Genomic DNA, 19,618 nt, shown 5'->3' with positions numbered 1-19,618 from the left:
GTGCTCGTCACAGCCCCGATTGTTGATCTCGGGATCTCATCACGCCTCTTCAGGATGCCGGGCAAGACACCGCCGGACGCCGAGCAAGAACATGCGCTTGACCGGCGGCCCACTCTCACCACCAAGGAGATATTGTGCTTTGCACGTTTGCGACCGAATGCTTCCAGACACTGAGCGGGTGCTGCCGTTGATCCATGCATGCTCGGCTTGATGAGACTCGACAAAGATGTGCAATTAGAAACGTGCCGTCGCCATTTGGTGCGATGGACGACTTGGACCCTGAAAACGTGCACTCCCATCGACCTCGCCTCGCACCAAAGTTTGCATTTTCGGCGAGCTCGCTTCTGCCAACCCCATTCTCTCGACCGCACTTTCGTACCGGCCTTTTCCTTCCTTCGTAAAGCACCATGCACACATGGCGCTCTTCTAGGAACGTTCCATCTGATCTGCGTAAATGCGGGAATGCCGTGCAGATAGAGCAGTTGCACGAAACCCAGGACGGCTCGAGCGCATTGGCAGTGACGAAGAGCTAGGCTAGAAATCTACGGTTTCTCGCCTCCAGGATCTGTCCCACCGACCATCACCGGCGGATTCTCGGTTTGCCCTCGAGGGCTGCCTGTGCCGAAGCCATACTAGACGTCCCTTGGAGGAAGAGAAGGATGCAGGAGAGGATGTCGTACGACCTAAAAAAGACACCCATTCTCGACGACAAGACCCTTCCTTCCCCATCTACAGCATCGTCCTGCCCCCCGTCATCATCTTGGAGACAGACACTCTGGTTCAGGATGAAGGTCGTCGCATCCCTCGCCGCTCTGTTGGGCCTTGTTCAGCTGGCCTCGACATCGCCCGCTCCGCTTGTTGCCCGCAATGACGCTGCCAAGTCCTCCTCCGCTGCCAGCTCAGGTGGCTTCGACCAGCAGACGTCCGCGTACACTGCATCGAGCGCGTTCCCAACTTCGATGTTCGCCTCGTACTTCAACAACCCTCAGTCCATGACAGCCGAACCACGACCCGTCGTCACCGATGTCGCACGCAACTCGATCTTCTCGGATCTCCTCGCCAACCCCACCATCCTCCCCCTCGGCCCTTCGCCCTCGGAAGCCGTCTATCCAGTGGCAACCGGAACTGTTTCGCCCGACATCGCATCTCAGGTACGCAAAGAGCTCACCGACATCTTTGAAGCCAAAGGACCTTCCAACTGCACCAAGTGCACCGACGCCCTCAAAGTGGCTCAGAAACTCGCCCGTCAGTCTCCCAAGGATGTACCGGACATGCTCGTTGAGATGTGCACCAAGTACTCGTACAAGTCCGCGTCGACGTGCAAAAAGACCTACGCTCCTCAAGTGCTCGGTTCGGCCTACTCTCAGGTGCTCAGCTATGCAGACTTCACCTCGCAGAACAGCACCGACGCGCAGTACATCTGCAACATTGTCGTCGGCTCCTCCACTTCCAACTGCACGCTTCCCAAGCCTCGTCATCTCGACGAACAGTACCTCGACAAATGGTTCCATGGCAAACGAACGCCACCTTCGTCGTACAACATCAACGTTGGCAAGTCTACAAAGAACGGCAAGGACCTGCGAGTGTTGCACATGTCCGATATACACGTCGACCCTCGATTCTTCGTCGGAGGTGAAGCGTCTTGCACCAATGGAAGGTGCTGTCGTGCCGATGCGTACAACTCAACGTTGAGCAGCGGCAACTTCACGCAAGGTATGCTTCCCAAATCAAATATCTCGGAGGTGTCGAACTACTGGGGCAACTTCAAGTGCGACGCTCCTTGGAGTCTGGCTTTGGCATCGTTGGAAGCGGTGACTCCGCTGAACGGCGGTGAGGAGGTGGATATGACGATCCACACCGGCGACATGGTGGTTCACGATCTTCCTCAATTCATCTCGCAGGATCTTGTCAAGTACACCCACCAGAGCTTGTTCGATTCCATCCGGGCGATGCTCGGCAAAGGTCCCGTCTTCAACGCGATCGGGAACCACGATTCCTCGCCATCCGATTTCGCCTCGCAGGGGGCGCTCCCAGATGGACGTTCCGACCAACTATCCTGGGACTGGGACGATCTCGCTCGTCTCTGGGAGGCGGAAGGATGGTTCGACCACGCAGAAGCCGAACAAGTCCGCTCTCACTACGGCGGTTACTCGGTCACCCCGCGTAAAGGTCTTCGTATCATTGCGATCAACACGGACTTCTGGTACAAGAACAACGTCTTCAACATGATCCACACGCAGAACCCGGACTTCTCGGGTACTCTTCGATACCTGACCGACGAGCTCTTCCACGCTGAGAAGCGCGGAGAGCGCGTGTGGATCGTAGGACACGTTCTGACCGGATGGGATGGATCGAACCCGCTGGACAACCCGACCAACCTGTTCTACCAGATCGTGGATCGTTTCGCGCCGCACGTGATTGCCCACATCTTCTTCGGACACACGCACGAGGATCAGTTCAACGTGTTTTACGCAAACAACGCGACTAGCAGGGCAGCGGAGAAGGCAAAAGCGGTGAGCTTCATGGCTCCGAGTGTCACTCCGGGCAACAACGTCAATCCGGCATTGAGGATCATGCACGTCAACGCGAGTACGTACGAGGTGATGGACTACCACCAGTTCTACACCCCCGTCACTGCATTCCCCGATCTCGGACATACAGAACACGGTCCCGTGTACGAGTACCTGTACTCGGCTAGGAGTGCGTACGGAAACTTCAGCGCTTCGGATGCCAACTCGACGAGCAAGATTGGTGGAGATGGTGTTTGGCCCAAGAACGCACCGCTCAACGCGACGTTCTGGGCAAAGCTGACGGAAGAGATGGGTGTCAGGAAGGAGCTGGTCCAGCAGTTCACGGTTTACCAGGGTAGGAACAGTCCCAAGGCTCCAAAGTGCGTGGCGGACGAGTGTGTTGCTGCAAAGATCTGCTACATGCAGAGCGGGTCGGCGATCTTGGGTAAACAGTGCAAGCAGGGGTACGGGAGTGTTCAGGGTTGAGATCGCTGCAACAAAGGCACGCTGTGGCGAGAGCGATGGTGTGCACTCTTCAGATCCTTAGAAATAGAAACGTTGCATCGCACAACGGAGCGAATGTGCAAGTTTGCGATGTCGGCTTCCGAGGCCAAACGCCCGCAGCTTTGTGTTCGTTTACTGTCTCAGGTTGAGCCGAATGAGTTGCACTTGGACAACACTAGTCATCGCGAGAGTGTGCTGTAACCTGGGGCTGGCAGCGGCAGGGAGAAGCCTTGTCCCACGTGCTTCAGGTCCCAAGCTGGACGAGTGAATTCCGAGAAAGTCGCCGATGTGCCGTCGGATATTTCGGACATTTGAGCGGCTCAATTCAGAGATGCCGAACAGCTTTGCGAATGTTCTGACTCGAACAACCCGTAGCATCAGCCTTTTATCAACGTCGTCCCCCTTACCGAGCTTGACCATTGCAACTCTCCCCTTCATCATCAATTTTGAGTAACCTCGACTCATCAAAGATGCTTTCGTTCACCGACGAAGAAGCCTTGCAAAGGCTGGGACCTGTAGTGCCTTCCGAACCAGCGCCATACCCCTCACGCGAAGCCATCCTTGGAAAGTACGTAGACCTCGTGCCCTTGGCCACCGATCACGCAGAGGGGCTCTTCAGCATCATTGGTCAGCCAGAGCACGAGCGGCTATGGGATTACATGCTCGAATCACCCTTCAACGGCGATCGTTCCCGCTTCGATGCCTACGTCTCTTCGCGCATCTCCAACACCAACAACATGATGTTCTGGACCATCTTCGACAAATCCACTCGTCAAATTCTCGGACTCATCTCGTACCTCAACATCGTTCCTAGCCATCGGAGTATCGAGGTCGGTAACGTCATGTTTTCGTCTCTGCTTCAACGCTCCAGAAAGTCGAGCGAGGTGGTGTACCTGATGATCAAACACGCGTTTGAAACGTTGGGGTATCGTAGGGTCGAGTGGAAGTGCAACAATCTCAACGGTCCATCCAAGAGAGCGGCGATCAGATACGGCTTCACGTATGAAGGCTTTTTCAGGAAGCATTTCGTGTTGAAGGGGAGGAGTAGGGACACAACCTGGTTTGCGATCGTCGATGAGGATTGGCCGATCAGGAAACAGGCCTTGGAAGCCTGGTTGAGCGAAGACAACTTCGATCAGGAAGGCAAGCAGATCATGACACTGAAGGAGGCTCATAAGAAGTTCGGATACGTTGTTCCGGCTTCGCTCGTATTACCTGCCATGCCATTGTGAGTTAGAATACATCAATAGTTGATGAATGGATGCTTTGATCTAGCCAGCAGCTGTTTGACTTAGCGCCATCTTCTCGACGATGGCCAAGAGTGCGAGTGCCTGGCCGTACGGCATGGGTGTGATGGCGATGTTTCTGTAGAAGTCCAAATCGTGGCCCATGGCAGTGCCGAATGAAGTCTGTTGCACCTGTCCATCTTCGGCAATCATCCCCACCACACCTTTCAACGCCTGATCCGCCATCTTGCTGTATTTGCTCTTCTTCGTGTCATCCTTGATCAACCCAAACCTCAACGCCAAAAATGTTCCAGCTGCAAATCCGGCCGTGGCCGAAGACTCGACGTACGAGTCCTTGTACCTGAGCAGTGTATGCCACAATCCCGTTTTCTCATCTTGCAGCGGAACCAATGCGTCCAACTGCGCTTCCAGTGTCCCCACCAAGTGTCTTGCAAAGAAAGAATCTCGATCCTTCAGATCGTCATCCTCCTCGCCCAAAATGTGGAACAGCAGTGGGATCGCCAACGTGATCCAGCAATTTCCCCTAGCCCAATGCGCCTCCGCAAAGTGATGTCTTCCTTCAAATGTCCACCCGTGAAACCACAATCCCGTCTTTGCATCGTACAGATACTTGATGTGCACGCAAAACTGATACTTGGCCTCCTCCACGTACCTCTCCACTCCCAACACTTTCCCGATCTTTGCCAACGGCAGCACCGTCATCATCAGCGTATCGTCCCACAGCTGACCCTTGTTCTCGAGCTCGTACGTGATGTGTTGAAAGCCACCTTCCTCCGTCCGGGGTAGGTCGTTCGTCACCCACTCCGCCCATTCGATCAGATGCTGCTTGTATTCCGGGTGAGACGTGGGGGAGGATTCGTAGAGGAAAGCGAGCGAGAGGAGCGCCGCCATGGTGTTGATGTTCTTGGTGGTACCGCCTTCAGCGAATCGGTCGCGGAACCAATCGTGGATGATGTGAAGCGAAGAGGAGGAGGCGGTGAGCAGGTGGTGTTCGAAGAGCGCGTAGAGGGCGATGCCGTGCGTCCATTCCCAACCGGACCATCCTTTGGTGTCGATGACGCGACCGTCGGGTAGAGGAAGCAGGAACTCGCCAGAGGTGTCATCGTTGTGGAGCAGCTTGTGAATGAGCTTTTCGACGAGAGAGGATGCGGTGTCGGGCGAGAGCTGGTAGGCGGTGTCGGTGGACGTCATTGCGATAGGCGATGAAGGGAGGGGCTGGACTGACTCTATCAAAGATGATCACGAAGCTGATGACACGAGCCAGCGAAAATGGCAGTCAGATGATGATCGTCGATGAAGAAGATGGGAAAGGACGACGTGGAGAACATCACACTGCCATTTAACAGGGCAAACGTGGGAAGGCATCCGACGACCGGGTTGACCGACGCTTATCTCGTGCCTTCGGCACTGTCGCGGCAGCCAAACATAAAAGCCCACTGCGGACCTACTCAAAATCACGTTAGAGCTCAAGGTGGGGCATGAAAGCAAGATCTCCGACAAGCAAATGCACACAAAGTGGTACAGAGTCAGCATGCGAAATGACCGACGCTTCTGGAAACGGTGTTGGACTTCGGAGCCCACGCGGCGTTCTGTGGGATTTCCCCCCGCGTTGTTGCTTCTGCCCCCACTCCGATCAAATCTCCTTTTGAGCCTGCTACCCCACATAGTATCGTCAGAAACAATTCTGAACCTCGTCGTTCGTCACGGTTCATGTACACTCAGTACAATACTGAAAGTATGAGTCAAACTATGTTCAGGTCTTGATTCCGTAAGTGTCGTTACAAAGTCGTACAAACAAGGGCCGTCGTCGTCATCATCACCGATGTCAGACGTATAAGCACGAGGCGCGTCAAATACAGTTAAAGCGCAATCCTGATCGCCCCACCCATCACCGCCAAAGCGGTCACCATCACCACCATCCCTCCCAACTTCCAACCCCTGACCGCATCGTCCACACTCGACCTCCCGCCGGAACTCTGAAAGATCGCCCCCGTACTCGCATCCTTGTACCCTGCCGCTGTAGTCGACACATCCGTGTACGTTCCCGGGTTGCTCGGCACCTCTGTCCCCACATCCCCATTCGCACTAGCTGCACCGCCCAACAACGCCGACCCCAATCCACAGATGCTCCTCATATTCGAAATCACGTTGCCTGCTCCTGTGCCCTGTGGATCCGTGCCGAGGTAGTAGCACTGATCGGTACGCTGGAAGCAGTCGAGACACTGCGGGTAGACGGATTGGAAGGTATCGGTGCAGGCGCATTTGATGGCGTTGATGTAGGCGATGGGGTTGTTGAAGATCGAGGTGGCGTTGGCGAAGGCGGAGGAGGCACCCATGCAGGAGGAGAGGGAAGAGTATTGCGATTCGCACTTGGGACACGAGGGGATCGACGAGGGGAACGAAGGTGGACCGAGGGAGGCGAGTGGAACCGAAGGTTGGTCTTGACGCTTGACAGGCGTGCCATCTTCAAAAGGGTTGACGTCGCGAGGTGAGTAGAATGCGTAGACCTCGTCGGGTGTCGAGCGCGGGTTGAGCGTGAGCACCCGTGGCATTGGCGTTGGAGCTGCCGATCGCTTCTGCTCGACTTCAACGGCAGAGCGACCTCCAATGACGGGCTGGGCTTGTGCAGCAATGTATGCTGAGCAGATGAACAGAAGTATCGATACTGTCAAGGTATTCGTCATCCTCGACGCTGCGTTCGACGTTGTGAGTCTCATCTCTACTTTTGGCATACGTTGGGGATGATGGTGGCAGAGACGATGATGGTCATCATCCTTGACGTTCACCGTTCAGATCTCGACGTGCAGGCTTTCTACAGATCGAGTTCATCGTCGTCAAGCGACGCCCCTAGCACATCAACTAGTTCGGGATCGAGCTGCCAACCCGATTTTGGTCAGAACGAAGTGCAGGACCGAACACATCCAGCCCCTGTCAGGCAAATCTCGCTGTCGGTCTCAGCTAGACCAACACTGAGACCCGGTACTGACGCCCAGATTCGAGATTCCGACATGTGACCGCCCGAATGAGGCTCCAATGAAGCAATGCAGCTAACCCCTGAACGTGTGTGTCTCTGTGTGTGTGTGTGTCTTGGCGAGACCTGTCAAAAACGTCACGCGGGCGAAGCATTTCAATTCGGAAGCTTCCGTCAGGGGCGCGGTGCATTTCTGGTTCGTGGGAAGAAGTTGCCATGTTAAGGTGCGGAAAAAGGATCGGGCGATCGTCTTTGGATCTTGGACGATGAAAAATTAACTCGACGACAAGTGTCTTGTGAGCCTTGTCTGCGGGTGCAGTAAGTCTTCCGCGCAATCTCAGGGTTGTCCCAACCCATCACACACACACATTTGGTTGCAGAGGTGATGGTGTCATGCCCAACGGCAGCCCTCACAATGGCCAACCGCACACCACCTCCCCTTCCGTAGCGACCTCTCCTCTAGCGACCGCCTCTTTCCTCACCACCCTCGACCGAATCCGAACGACCTTGGCTCGGACCTCGCACTCGGAGACCTTGCTTCGCGACGATGCATGGCCAGCCATCCTGAAGCGCATCCACACAGCGCTCGACACGGGCAAGCCGATCACAGGTGCAGGACCGAACCGCGGTCTACCGATGGATGTCGTCGTGCAGACCCTGAAAGCCAGTTGGCATGTCGATGGTACTTGGCCGATTGGACCAAATGCGGTGGCCTTGTTGGAGGAGCAGAGCATCGAGAGGATGAAGGCAGAGAAGGGCCCGGAGGCAAAGCAGGATCCTGGGCCGGCGGATGTCGCGAAGATGTATAGAGAGAGAGGTGTGGCTGTTGAAGAGCTCCAGACGGTGGATGACGATGATTGGTGAGGGTCGTGCGGAAGTAGACCCTGAACGGCTTGGGCAACGACATGATTCCGGGTGGTACGTAAGTCAGCCCCTTCTTCGCAACCGTCAGCGGCCAACAATGTGTTTCTCGGAAGCCGGCCTCACTGCGTTCCTCAACAATTGCATTCTTGGGCGAAGAACAATGTCAAGCACCCTCACACAAATACTTTCTGTACTACTATACGACTACGTCTATTGAACGACCGAGAGAGAAACTAAGAACAGAGTACAAAAGATGCAACGGAAACTCCAATCTAAAGCTTGGCAAGGGCGTGCTGTGGTTGCCTGTGGGCCCTCTCATTCTGGCGTGCCAGGGGATTCGCCTCTCCGTCCTTACCCGCACCCGGTGCACCAGGCACCGGCGCCTTTTGCGGTGCCGACTTGTACTCTCCCTTGTACTGCTTCATCTTGTCCGCCTTGGCGATGCCTGATTCGTCGCGGTACACGCCCAACTCGATCAACTTGGCAAACACCTTGGCAAAGTCACGGAAGAAGGCATCCCTGTCCTCGGCGTACTTCTCCACCCAAGGGCGCATCTTCTCGTCCTGGATCAGTGCGTAGTCGGTAGGAAGCATCATGAGGTGTTCGTCGTCGTCGTCAGCACCGGGTGCCTTGGCGACGTACTGGAAAGGTCCGTCCCACTTCTTCGGTTGCCACTTGAGCTTGAGCAGCAGCTTGTAGTACTGGTTCGAGAAGCGTGTCGGTGAGTTGACCCAGGGTCCTTCGAAGCCGGAGCGGTCAGAGTGGCATCGACCGAGGTTGTGTGCGCCAGAGAGCGCCACAATCTCCTGGTCGTTGAAGCCCATTCGGTTGAAGATGAAGCGCAGGTGGTCGGCACCCTGAGCGCCATCAGGGAGACGACCACGAGGGGGCAGACGAGAGTCGTCGGCAAAGTCGGTACGACCGGGCTTCCACTGGATCGAGGGTCCGCCCATCGCCTCGATGGCGACTACACCAGCGAGCGTCCAGAGATCGGCGTAGGTGATCCAAGAGTACTTATCCTTGATGGGTTCGAGGAAGACACGCGCGTGCTGAAGACCGGCGTTGGCAGGGTCGCCACCTTCGGCTTCGTAGCGCATACCAGCACCGTTGGATCCTCCCGTGTCGGTCTCGGCACAGTAGGTTCCGCTTGCGTGCCACGCCAGACGCACCAGAACGGGGCCTGCAGAGCCATCGTCGTACTCGGGCTGCTTGAGAACAGCAAGAATGTCCTTCTTGACAGCAGCGTAGTCCCCTTGCTTGGACATGATGGGTGTAGTGAAGGGGTAGACGAATGCGGCTGCGAGATGAATTGGAAGAGAGAGGTGTGGGTCGTACGAAATGTGAGAGTGTAACAACCGTTAGTGATGGTCGAGCAGGAAGAAAGGTTCAACGTCGATTCCGCAATTTGGAAAGTAGAGCGGGTGCGGGGGCAAAGAAGCAACCGGAGCGGCAAGGTTGACAGCCAATGAAGGCGACTGGATTTGGTGGTTGGTGGCTGGTGTTCTGTAACTTGGCTTGGCTGCACGCAGGATTTGAAACTCAATCTCGCGGGGGTCTGCAGGCTTCTGAGCGCTGTTTGTTTGTGAAAGCTAGACAGCACTTCGCGGGGGCGAGGGGGGCGTTAGGACAGCCCGGCTTCGAGAGGGTTGTGGAACCCTCTAAGCGTAACCCGACTCGATCCGGGCGAAGCGGCCAAGCTGAGTTGAACCGTCTGCAGCCACATCTGCAAGCTCAGAGAGGGAGCGGCCTGAGTCGGCCATCACTTCGTCTTCTGCTTCGCAGGTTGAGCGCACTCACACGCCACCTAATCTCGTCGTTCGAAACGCCAAAGCGCCATCGAGGTTCTCTTATCGCTGAGCAGATGCAAAGCACCCGCGGTTGCGCATCCTCGATCTTCGCCTCTTTCAGAGTCCAGCAACGTGCAGCGTTGCCTGCTCGATTCAACCCCTGGATGCAACAACGCTTCTTCAGTTGTTGTTTTGGTCTCCAGCCAGCCAAGACTGTCCATCCATTCCGTAAGATAGAGACCTTGGCTCAGTCGTTCGACCGCTGTTTCCGGCGACCCATTTTCGACGTTACGTGATCTCGTTGCGAATTCAGAGCCAGACCGTCGATCCGCTTGTTGCAGGAAAACCTCGGCTGAAGTCAAAAAATCTCCTTGGATCGACTTCATTTCCGTCATCGCAATAGACTGGCTCTGCAGCTGTTGCGATAGCGCGTCGGAGAAAAAAAATAGGTGGCTTCCACGTTTCGCTGCAAATTTCCAAATTGGACCTGTCCAGGGTGCATGTGAATCGGCTCGAAATGTACCGCTGGACCGCCTGAGCAGGGAGCAGTCAGCGAACATGCACTTCGATATCTCACAGCTCTCCGGCTCTCACTTTCGCTTTGCCGGTCACACATACACTCTCTCTCAACCCTCACCTCTTTCGTCAAAATTCTGAGCGACAACATGATCGAGATTTCGTCTGCGACGTATAGTATCAGGCTGGACGACAAGGAGACGTCGAGTGAAGGCTTGTCACACGATTCACCAATCTCGCTATATGACTAAGGAATGATTCATATCTCGACAACTGACAGCCACGGAGCCCAGCGTGACCTTTTTCGACGTCTCGGCTGCACTTCGCGTGAAAACCGGCTTACACCATACCAACGTCACAGACCGCTACCCTTGAATCCTGTGCCACAAAATTCCCGGCTCTTCATAACCCAATACTTCTGTGATCGGGCTCAAGATGAAAATAAAGATGGGGTATCGTATTCGAGCAACGCTCCTTTCGAGCGCTACGCAGGGTTTGACTGTAAGTGAGTAACAAAACATTGACCACGAGACTATGCCAGCGTCAAATCGGGACATATAGCCACAATGACCCGCTCAAACAGCAGGATAGCTAGCAGCGTGTTGGGTCCGGCGGCTTGCGGCGAGCATAAAGGCTCCAGCCACGTCGTGAGTCTTTGCAGCTGGATCTGGGTATCTTTTGCGCGTGCGGATGGATCATCTCGACCGAAGCCGGCCTCGGCACTTCCGAGTAGCATCCTCTGGACAAGACGAGGCATGAAACGCTCTTGCTTTCTGGTCGCGCACACTAGGCGTGTTCGCAGCCGGATCCACCCGGCCTCTTGCGTTTCCACGTCCGGATCGGGAACCGAGGGCGGAAGATGTCCGTCTGGCAGAAGAATCCTACGCAGCTCGCGCACCATGCGTGTGAGCTTCTGCGTGTCTTTCAATTCGGCGTTGATCCTACGCATAAGCATTCGATTCATGGAATCGGCCAATCCAGACGTTGTCAATGCTACCCTGACGATACCAAACAGCGCCCGCAAAACTGCGTGTGTGTTGGCTGACAACGCTTCCTCGGCAGTGTCGAGCCAGTTGCCAACATAGTCAGGCGGCAGGTCCGCTTCGTCGACTCCCTCGTGGCCGCTTGCATCGATACCGACGTGAGATGCATTCGCAGATTCAGCATGTATCGGACCTAGTTTGGCGTCGATGGCCGTGGAGCGTCCTTGGGCAGTGAGGGTGCCGTCATCGCCAAGGTGAAACTTGCGCGAAGGGTATCGGCCATGCATCTTGCGCTCGAACAAGCTGCCCGTGGACAGCGACGAAGACATTCCGCCCTTGACACTCGATGATCGTCGCAGGCTCCCTGCATCGCCCTGCGGGGCGTGATGGAGCGTGCGTCGCTTGCGAGCACGGTGCACGTTGAAGAGGTCAAAGTAGGCGCGCACCAGGAACGGCATTGCTGTGAACATGACAAACGACCATGCTTGCAGAAGCATCGCTGGCAGTCGTGTCACCAAACCAAGGATTGCTCGCGAGGCGCCATCTACGGTTGCACCCTGGTTGTTTGTGACATCAATCTGATCCCGCCTGTCGTCGTCCGACTCAGTGGAAGGCGGAACAGGATCGGTCGGCCAACCAGCTGAATCCAGTACCTTGTGTAGACTCTGTACAAAGAACCACGGTCGGGAGGAACGCGCCAAAGCGCCTCGCAGAACCGTAACGAGCACGTCGCGAATGATGAACTTTTCGGTATCGGGAGCAAACTCGTCTGCAGGCAAGAGCGAGGAAAGGAGGTTGAGCACAGCGATGCGGAGATAGGCTAGATCTATCTTACCATCCAGAGAGCCTGTTGAAGAGTCGAGGCCAGGATGCGGTGACGCGGCTTGAAACTGAAGTGCCACTTGCAGCGGCGACAAGGATCCTGTGGCGCTAGGTTCTGCATCGAACGCTTCTTGATAGAGCAGCGGCGCTTGCTCGCGGACCCGCTGTCGCCGTCGTTCGTCATTGTCGAGCTGGGAGAGTACTGTCGATGCCACCGATGAGGACGAGTGGGTGCCCAGGGGAACCAGTATGCTCTCTGCCTTCGTCTGCGCCTGTCTAAAGTCGAGGTAGTGTTGCCGCAAGATCAGAGGAATGTCGCGAGAGATCAAAGCGTGGATGCGCGGCAGCTCAGCCGCGTTAGAGGTACTCGACGCTGGGCTGTCGCTCCCTGATCCGATCGCAGTGCTCGCGGCAACGCCTCCATCTGCCGCTTGACGTTCGACCACAGTGTGAATGATGGAGGCGATGATGGAGGTGATCTGGGTCACAAATTCGCGGTCGGGCGTCAACTTGCTGTACCATGGAAGCACCGTTTCACGCAGCAGGTAAGCGAGCAGCAGATAGATCTCGTGATCGAGATCGCTATCGTGCGTGATCTTTGGAGCCTGTTCGGTGGACGGTAGATCTTGAAAGAGGATGCGGCGGTAGAAAGCCCGCTCTGCCGCCTTGTCTGAGCGTGTGGATGAAGCCGAAGGGATTGAGGCAGCGCGTGTTGCACCAGCACTCGGACGGGTCGTCTTGATGAGTTGAGAAGGGTCGGTGAACTGAGGAGCTGCGACGCTGCGCGGTAGGTTCGAGGGAAGGACAGCCTTGTCAGAGATGTGAGCGTCGGCAAAGTCAACCTGATACGCAGACGGGTGCATCGGCCGTGGCGACAGAGTCGCATGGACGGGATCCGTGGTAAGTGAGGCGTGCGAAGCGCTCAGCGGCGAGGAAACATCTCGGAACGGAGCCGATGGCGCAAACGGAGACACTCCGTCCTTTCTTGCAGCAAATGCGGCCACACTCGGGGGTGCGGGAGACGAGAGAGGTGAAGGCGAGCTTGCATTTCGTCGGAGGGCTTCCCGAGCCATGGCGGCGGCCACAGGATCCCGCGAGTCCTCAGGTTATCGTGAGCGGCGGAAGCACCGGGTTGCTATGCGATTAAGCAGAACATTCTTGCGAAAAACCAAGTATCGTTCGTGATGAGAAGGCAGCGACAACAATCGGATGTCGCTGCAATGTTGCTGTGTAAGGGAGAGAGACGATGATGAGCGTGGGGAAGCAACAGGCTCAAGCATGTGCGCGTGCTCGTGCCAAGTGTTGATTGGGCGCCAAACTCAAATTGGGATTTGCGAGAAAGGGGTCCAACCAACCCAATCCACTTACACCATCTCAGTTGCGTACAAAAAATTGACCAGGAAATCTCGGCCAAAAAAACAGGTAACTTTACTTTCGTACCCTCAAGTCGATAAACAAGTCTCCTCCCTGAGAGGTCATTGACACCAAGTGGGCTGCGAGCTTTGCGACCTCCAGCGAGACACTGTTCAAATGATAAGGTGTGTGGGCTAGCCGCATAGACTTGGTACTGTAGTCTGCGTAATTTGGGATGAGGTGGGTCGATCGCACCGTCTTGACGGGTCTCAGCATAGTCATTCGAGTCGGGCACTTGCGACCGCATTGAATTTTTCTGACGCTCTCTCCTATCTCGCTAGCAATCGTTCGGAGACAGTCGAACATGCCAGCGACGAAAGCATGAGGCGACCGATTACAAGGAACCCTGCGAGAGTACCTCAATGAAGGCTAGACACCATCGAAAGCCTATCACTGCATTGCGCATTGAGGAGCCCGCTGTATGACAAACCCATCACGACGTACTCCTTGCGCCTCTTAGCAAATGAAGCATCTCGGCATGCACTCCAACTCTGATTAGTCGTCATCGACAGCCGCGCTAGAGCTTGGAAGCCGCAATATTTGCTAGTAGCAGCCCTCCTATATCGATTTTTGCGCAACTATCTGACCAAACATGCCAACGTGACCTTCGGGGGCATGAACAGCTCGAAGTCCATTGTGTCCTGCCGACGCTCGAATAGCGACGCTGTATGCTAGGCGTTGAGCCTATGCATCCCTCCGCCCATCGTCCTCCTTGACTATTCCGAGACTTACCCTTCGCCCCCAAAGACACGGAAGGAGCCTGCAGAACGGTACGGTGGGCCTTGGACTACTCAGATTGGATGCGCTCCAGTATGCTGCGCCTGTCTGAAGTCGAGGTAACCTCAAATCCTCCGCCCACTTTGACACTTGCTGTGCCTGATGCTTGCTCAACGACAGGCATCCGAGCTTCGACCGAACGGCCTCTCTTGCCGACAGGGTAACCAATCAGGTCTTCGGCCCGGACTCATGCTCACACGCAAGCCCACATCACACACCGGCGTTGTCTCCAAGACTGCCTCTGGAGGGCTTGGCATCTCAGAGCGCTCTTGCGGCAAAGAAGATTGACAGAAGTCGACTCAATACGGTCGTTTCGGCGCCGCCACCGCTCGTTTAGGCGAGATGCAGACACGGAGCAATTTCGCTCGAATCTGATCTCGCTTAACCTTTCTTGTTCGCTTTCGGCATTCAGGGCGGCGAGACGACTGGGCCCCGCCTCCACCTCGAGAAGTACGACCGCCGTACAGCACAAACAATGCTGGCGAGCAGAAGCCAAGCAATTTCTCGGCTCTACCCTGTCAAGGGCCGTGATTGCGTTCGCAAGTCCACCGCATCTGTGTTCAAAGTGTACATGCCGGTTGCTCGGCTCGGAAAGAACAAATGGCTTCCGCAAAGAAAACCACACAAATGGTCGCGAACCTTCTTGCTGTCATACTGGGGTCCCCAGAATATTGCCCTCCGCGTCACTCCCCACTGCTACCGAATGGCGCCAAACACGGGCGGTTTCGAGGGTCCTTGCGGCCCTTTGTTGAAGCACTTTGAGAAGAGCACCGATTCCTGAAGACTCCTTCCCCAGTGAGTCATTACATGGTGCGATCTGCACCAATTCCGTGGTGCACCCCAGCGTTCATTCGTCGGCATCCAGTCTCATTTCTCTACTTTCACCTTCATGGAGACAGATCCGTTAGCTCACGTATGCAGTGCAGAATTTTCAGTTATGCTTTGCAAGCCACAACGCCTACTTCGGAAAACACCACACCGTCCTCATCTTTTGTGACGCCCTTCGCTGGTCGACTGCAACGGAGATGTCCGCTCGTTTCATCTCCACAGCATCTTTGCTGATCGACAGCAAGTGTGAACGTGGCATGGCTGTGTCATCAGAACTGTCAGCCAGAAAACCTGTGATGTAAAGCTGTGACCGCTCGTGAGCCCTCGTTCATTTGTATCTCGCTTAACCCACGAGCACGGCGTGGACTCGTAGAGCCACCTCGCTTCTGCGCGCCGTGGTCCTGCCTCGGTCGATCATGGATACTTGGGGGGATTCCCTTGTTCTTCATACATCTGCGCATGTCTATATATAACCTGAACCCCACTCGCCATTCCACTCCCTCGATTGTACCATCCCTTATCCCCCTCAAACACATCAACCACACTTGCCATCACCAGACCAGACCTCAAGAATCTGAAGACGCTGCTCGTTGGTGTCGGATCGCCAATTACGTCTCGCTGCAGATCATTCCGAACTCCGCAAGAAAAGATCGGCGAAGCCTCGTTTATTCTCCGCACCTATCGAGACAGACCCTTGCGTGGAGCAGCCTCGCGCTCTCAAGATCGCTCAAAAGGACACCATCCTCCTCCCCGTCGGCTAGATTAGTCCAACATGAAGTCCAGCTTGTTTGCTGCCGCGTTGGGCGCTCTCGCTGCAGCGTGCGCCTCCGCTGCCCCTTCTCCCGCAGATCCTTTCGACTTTCGTCAAGCCGCTCTCGTGTATCCCCGAATGAACGACGGTGTCGCCCAAGGCCAAGCAAGCCTCGTCGGCAATGGTCAGTGTCGCAACTCGAACGGCAGCTCGCTCTCGGGCTATCAACCTGCCCTCTACACGGAGTCCGTGCGACCTCAGATCCACTTTTCCCCCACTGTCAACTTTATGAACGACCCTAACGGCTTGGTCTACAGCAACGGAACCTGGCACCTCTTCTACCAGTACAACCCAACGCAGAACGTGGCCGGAAATCAGCACTGGGGTCATGCTGTGTCGACCGACTTGTACCACTGGAAGAACCTCCCTATCGCCATTGCCCCCGAGAAGGAGGGTGAAGGCATCTTTAGTGGCAATGCTGTCATCGATTTCGAGAATACGACGGGCTTCTTCAACGGGTCGACGCCCAAGGACCAACGAATCGTCGCCATGTACACCCTCAACACAGACACTTCGCAAACGCAGCACCTCGCCTACTCGTCGGACGGCATCCACTTCACCAAGTACCCTGGAGCCGTCATCTCCCGCAATCAGACCCAGTTCCGTGACCCCAAAGCCTTCTGGGATGAAAAGTCGTCGCGCTGGATCGTCGCTCTGGCACTGTCGCAGGAGTTCGGCATCGTCTTTTACTCGTCACCCAACATGAAAGACTGGACCGAGGTGAGCCGCTTCCAGTCGTACGGTATCCTCGGCTACCAGTACGAATGCCCCGACCTGTTTCAAGTGCCTGTCGAAGGCGGTCCCGATGACGGCAAGATGATGTATGTTTTGGCAATTTCGATCAACCCAGGTGCGCTCATCGGTGGATCTTTCGTGCAGTACTGGGTTGGCGACTGGGACGGCTCCAAGTTTACGCCTCGCGACAACGCCGTCAGGACCATGGACTTCAGCAAGGACTTTTACGCCTTTAGCAGCTGGAACAACAGCCCGGGAAAGAAGGCTTACGCCATCGCTTGGGCCAACAACTGGCAGTACTCGCAGCAAGTGCCCACTTCGCCCTTCCGCTCGATCCAAAGTCTCCCGCGCGAGCTCACGCTCAAGTACTACCGCCCGACTCCTCAGTTCGGTGATCTGATCCTCAACAACAGGCCCGTCAACCTTTCTGCCATTCACGGTAAGACTCTTTACAAGTCGGAAAACGGCAACAGCGCGCGCAACCAGACAGTGAACCTCAGTGGCCAGGGCGCGTTCGACATTACAGCGACGTTCAAGCTGCCTGCCAACGCCAACATCACCTATAACACCATCGCCTCCTTCGAGATCTTTGCTGGCGATGGCAAGCAGAGTGTCAAGACAGGCATCCAGATGGGCGAGCCTGCTGTTGCTTACATCGATCGACGTGGCGCCGGCCAGTCATTTGCAGCTCAGAATCCCTTCTTTACCGACAAGACCTCGGGTATCATCCGATACGCCGCCAACTACACGACAGCGTCCAGCGAGAACGCCGACCAATACGTTCTCGGACCCCTCCCACCCTCGGCATACCTCGATTCGACAGACCAGGCCCAATATATCAAGCTGCAAGCTGTTGTCGACAGGTCCGTGATCGAGGTGTTTGTCAACGACGGTGAGCTTGCCGGCACTTCAGTATTCTACTTTGACAACGACCAGATCCCTTCTAAGGTGACTGTCTCGGTCGGCGACAACAAGCTCCAGCTCGTCGACCTCGAGGTCAGGGCTCTCAACTCGATCTGGTCCAAATGTAAGGAGTAAGCAGCCTTGTTTCCTTCGATGCGACGTTTGCATCAGCGACACTTGCTCGTGCCTCCGGTACTGTGTACCGTTGCAGGCTGCCAAAAACATCATTTTGCATCTCATTCTCGCATTCTCGCGTGGCGCTCGTTTCAATCAGCCATACAATCCAAGCTTCTGTGTGAATCGTTCCTCTGATCATGATCGTGCATAGTCTTAGCGACATTGGAGTGGTCGCAATTTGCGGACCGGCTCGCATTATCCAAAGTCCGGATGTGAACGCCAAGCTTTTATATCATAATATCTTACGCGGCCATCGTGACAAACATTGGTACCTTTCGGACCGGAAGGTTGAAGCGATGCGCAACACCATGCTGCTCCCGTTCCGTCGCTGCGGCGCGGACATCAGGACCGATTCAGGACCGCCATACCGGTCTCGCACGCGCCATCTGGGATCCACCTCGCTAGGCAAGTGCCGTTGAGAAAGGCACAGTCATAGTCCACGTGTCCACTCAGGGCGATCGTGCGGTTTTGCCGGTTAGCTTGATCAGGAGAAAAGACACTACCCAAGAGTGGTACATTTTCCTTGCTTGGTCGATTGACCGGCTATCGCGGCCAGTACATTTTTTGTCCAGAGACGCAGTTCATGCCTCGCCTAGACAGTGTGAGCCGCAAGTGCCACCGCGAGTGGTCTGAAATGAGGTGAGGGTCATGCCTGCTGCCGGACCGAGCGGTAAAAAAACGCGCCGACGACCCCGACCGGTCAATATTCACTCATCTTCAACTCCGAGCCGGCCTTCAACTCCGAACAGCTCCAGCCGCGGGTGAACGTGGACGTCGATTGCGGATACGAAGCGTCTTTGTTCCCGCGTGTACCCTTGAAGAGACCCTCTTCGACGCCGCGGTTTTCCGCCACGGCCGACTTTGCGGATGAACTTGTCATGTTCGCTCGGTGCCTCCCACCTCCGAGTCTTTCTCCCACATGCAAGATTTGGCCTATTCCCTGCCATCGAAATGTTTGCCCCCACCCCAACTCGCAGATTCTCGGTTGCACCTCGCTAATCGTACTTTGCGTGCTGCCGTTGCTCGGCGCATGTTGTTCTCCCGGTTTTGCCGACACGGATGGCATCTGATTCGTCCTGGGGCCCCGACCTTCCGCGAGTCAGGCCTGGTCCTGCCCCGCTCTTCCGGTCATTACATGCTATTGCCGAAAATGCCACTGCTCCTCCTGCATGTCTGGAAAGATCCGCTCCAATAGCATCCTCTTCCCCTCGCTTTGCACACGGAATGCACATATATGCACGTTCGTACCGAAGCTCCGGTGGTTCTGCTCTCATGCCAGCCTGTTCGAGACCCTTTGATGTCCACTTCATGCGCAACCGGACCGTTCCTTACCGTCTTTGCTACCTTGCATCACAGACGCTGTCCGAGGCCGTTCCAAGCGAGTTCAAGAAATTTTTTCTCCGACATTGACAAGTGGGGCTAAGTCGATATCGTTACACACTACAGTGACACCCTGAGATCTCGTGCTTTCGCTACTTGCTTCAGCAATGAAATAGAGGCTGTCAGGCTGGACATGCGGAACGGCGACAGACGATTGCTTGTGCCTGACTCGCCAAGCTCAGGATCGTGCAGCCACGAGAGCAATCGTGCTGAAGGTTTGACAAACGAAGTTCATGGTTGAAGGCCGTTTTTTTTTTAATTTTCTTTTTCCATTTTTCTTACTTTTCCCTGCGGGGCCCTCGAACTCGTGCCGTTCCCGCTCAGGCACAATGCCAGCAGCGGATGCATGGGCGCAAGGTTGGCCGGCGTGACTTGCCTCTTTCATGGGGT

General features: G+C 55.6%; 10 protein-coding genes across 10 annotated transcripts; 6 read left to right on the top strand and 4 right to left on the bottom strand.

Moving 5' to 3' along the window:
• Positions 1-659: 659 nt before the first annotated feature.
• Positions 660-2,996, top strand: PHSY_000184 (potential acid sphingomyelin phosphodiesterase; the record flags this gene model as incomplete). Its single annotated transcript, XM_012330827.1, has 1 exon — positions 660-2,996. The coding sequence occupies one exon, from the start codon at positions 660-662 to the stop codon at positions 2,994-2,996; it is 2,337 nt and encodes a 778-aa protein (XP_012186217.1).
• Positions 2,997-3,484: 488 nt separating this feature from the next.
• Positions 3,485-4,246, top strand: PHSY_000183 (acetyltransferase; the record flags this gene model as incomplete). The annotated part of the gene is made up of 1 exon (XM_012330826.1): positions 3,485-4,246. The coding sequence occupies one exon, from the start codon at positions 3,485-3,487 to the stop codon at positions 4,244-4,246; it is 762 nt and encodes a 253-aa protein (XP_012186216.1).
• Positions 4,247-4,285: 39 nt separating this feature from the next.
• Positions 4,286-5,452, bottom strand: PHSY_000182 (unsaturated rhamnogalacturonan hydrolase; the record flags this gene model as incomplete). Its single annotated transcript, XM_012330825.1, has 1 exon — positions 4,286-5,452. One exon carries the CDS (start codon positions 5,450-5,452, stop codon positions 4,286-4,288), a length of 1,167 nt encoding a protein of 388 aa, XP_012186215.1.
• A 668-nt stretch (positions 5,453-6,120) lies between these two features.
• PHSY_000181 (lysophospholipase) lies at positions 6,121-6,945 on the bottom strand (the record flags this gene model as incomplete). Its single annotated transcript, XM_012330824.1, has 1 exon — positions 6,121-6,945. The coding sequence occupies one exon, from the start codon at positions 6,943-6,945 to the stop codon at positions 6,121-6,123; it is 825 nt and encodes a 274-aa protein (XP_012186214.1).
• Positions 6,946-7,625: 680 nt separating this feature from the next.
• Positions 7,626-8,096, top strand: PHSY_000180 (cutinase precursor; the record flags this gene model as incomplete). Its single annotated transcript, XM_012330823.1, has 1 exon — positions 7,626-8,096. The coding sequence occupies one exon, from the start codon at positions 7,626-7,628 to the stop codon at positions 8,094-8,096; it is 471 nt and encodes a 156-aa protein (XP_012186213.1).
• A 272-nt stretch (positions 8,097-8,368) lies between these two features.
• On the bottom strand, positions 8,369-9,856 carry PHSY_000179 (peroxidase/catalase; the record flags this gene model as incomplete). Its single annotated transcript, XM_012330822.1, has 2 exons — positions 8,369-9,393; positions 9,766-9,856. 2 exons carry the CDS (start codon positions 9,854-9,856, stop codon positions 8,369-8,371), a joined length of 1,116 nt encoding a protein of 371 aa, XP_012186212.1.
• A 1,075-nt stretch (positions 9,857-10,931) lies between these two features.
• PHSY_000178 (hypothetical protein) lies at positions 10,932-13,277 on the bottom strand (the record flags this gene model as incomplete). The annotated part of the gene is made up of 1 exon (XM_012330821.1): positions 10,932-13,277. One exon carries the CDS (start codon positions 13,275-13,277, stop codon positions 10,932-10,934), a length of 2,346 nt encoding a protein of 781 aa, XP_012186211.1.
• A 2,717-nt stretch (positions 13,278-15,994) lies between these two features.
• Positions 15,995-17,806, top strand: PHSY_000177 (glycosyl hydrolase; the record flags this gene model as incomplete). The annotated part of the gene is made up of 1 exon (XM_012330820.1): positions 15,995-17,806. One exon carries the CDS (start codon positions 15,995-15,997, stop codon positions 17,804-17,806), a length of 1,812 nt encoding a protein of 603 aa, XP_012186210.1.
• Positions 17,807-17,985: 179 nt separating this feature from the next.
• Positions 17,986-18,267, top strand: PHSY_000176 (hypothetical protein; the record flags this gene model as incomplete). The annotated part of the gene is made up of 1 exon (XM_012330819.1): positions 17,986-18,267. The coding sequence occupies one exon, from the start codon at positions 17,986-17,988 to the stop codon at positions 18,265-18,267; it is 282 nt and encodes a 93-aa protein (XP_012186209.1).
• Positions 18,268-18,907: 640 nt separating this feature from the next.
• Positions 18,908-19,258, top strand: PHSY_000175 (hypothetical protein; the record flags this gene model as incomplete). The annotated part of the gene is made up of 1 exon (XM_012330818.1): positions 18,908-19,258. One exon carries the CDS (start codon positions 18,908-18,910, stop codon positions 19,256-19,258), a length of 351 nt encoding a protein of 116 aa, XP_012186208.1.
• Positions 19,259-19,618: the final 360 nt, after the last annotated feature.

Source organism: Pseudozyma hubeiensis (assembly GCF_000403515.1).
Source record: "Pseudozyma hubeiensis SY62 DNA, scaffold: PHS4, whole genome shotgun sequence".
Classification (NCBI taxonomy): domain Eukaryota; kingdom Fungi; phylum Basidiomycota; class Ustilaginomycetes; order Ustilaginales; family Ustilaginaceae; genus Pseudozyma; species Pseudozyma hubeiensis.
Note: the sequence above shows the minus strand (reverse complement) of the source record. Positions and strands in the feature narration are given on the sequence as shown.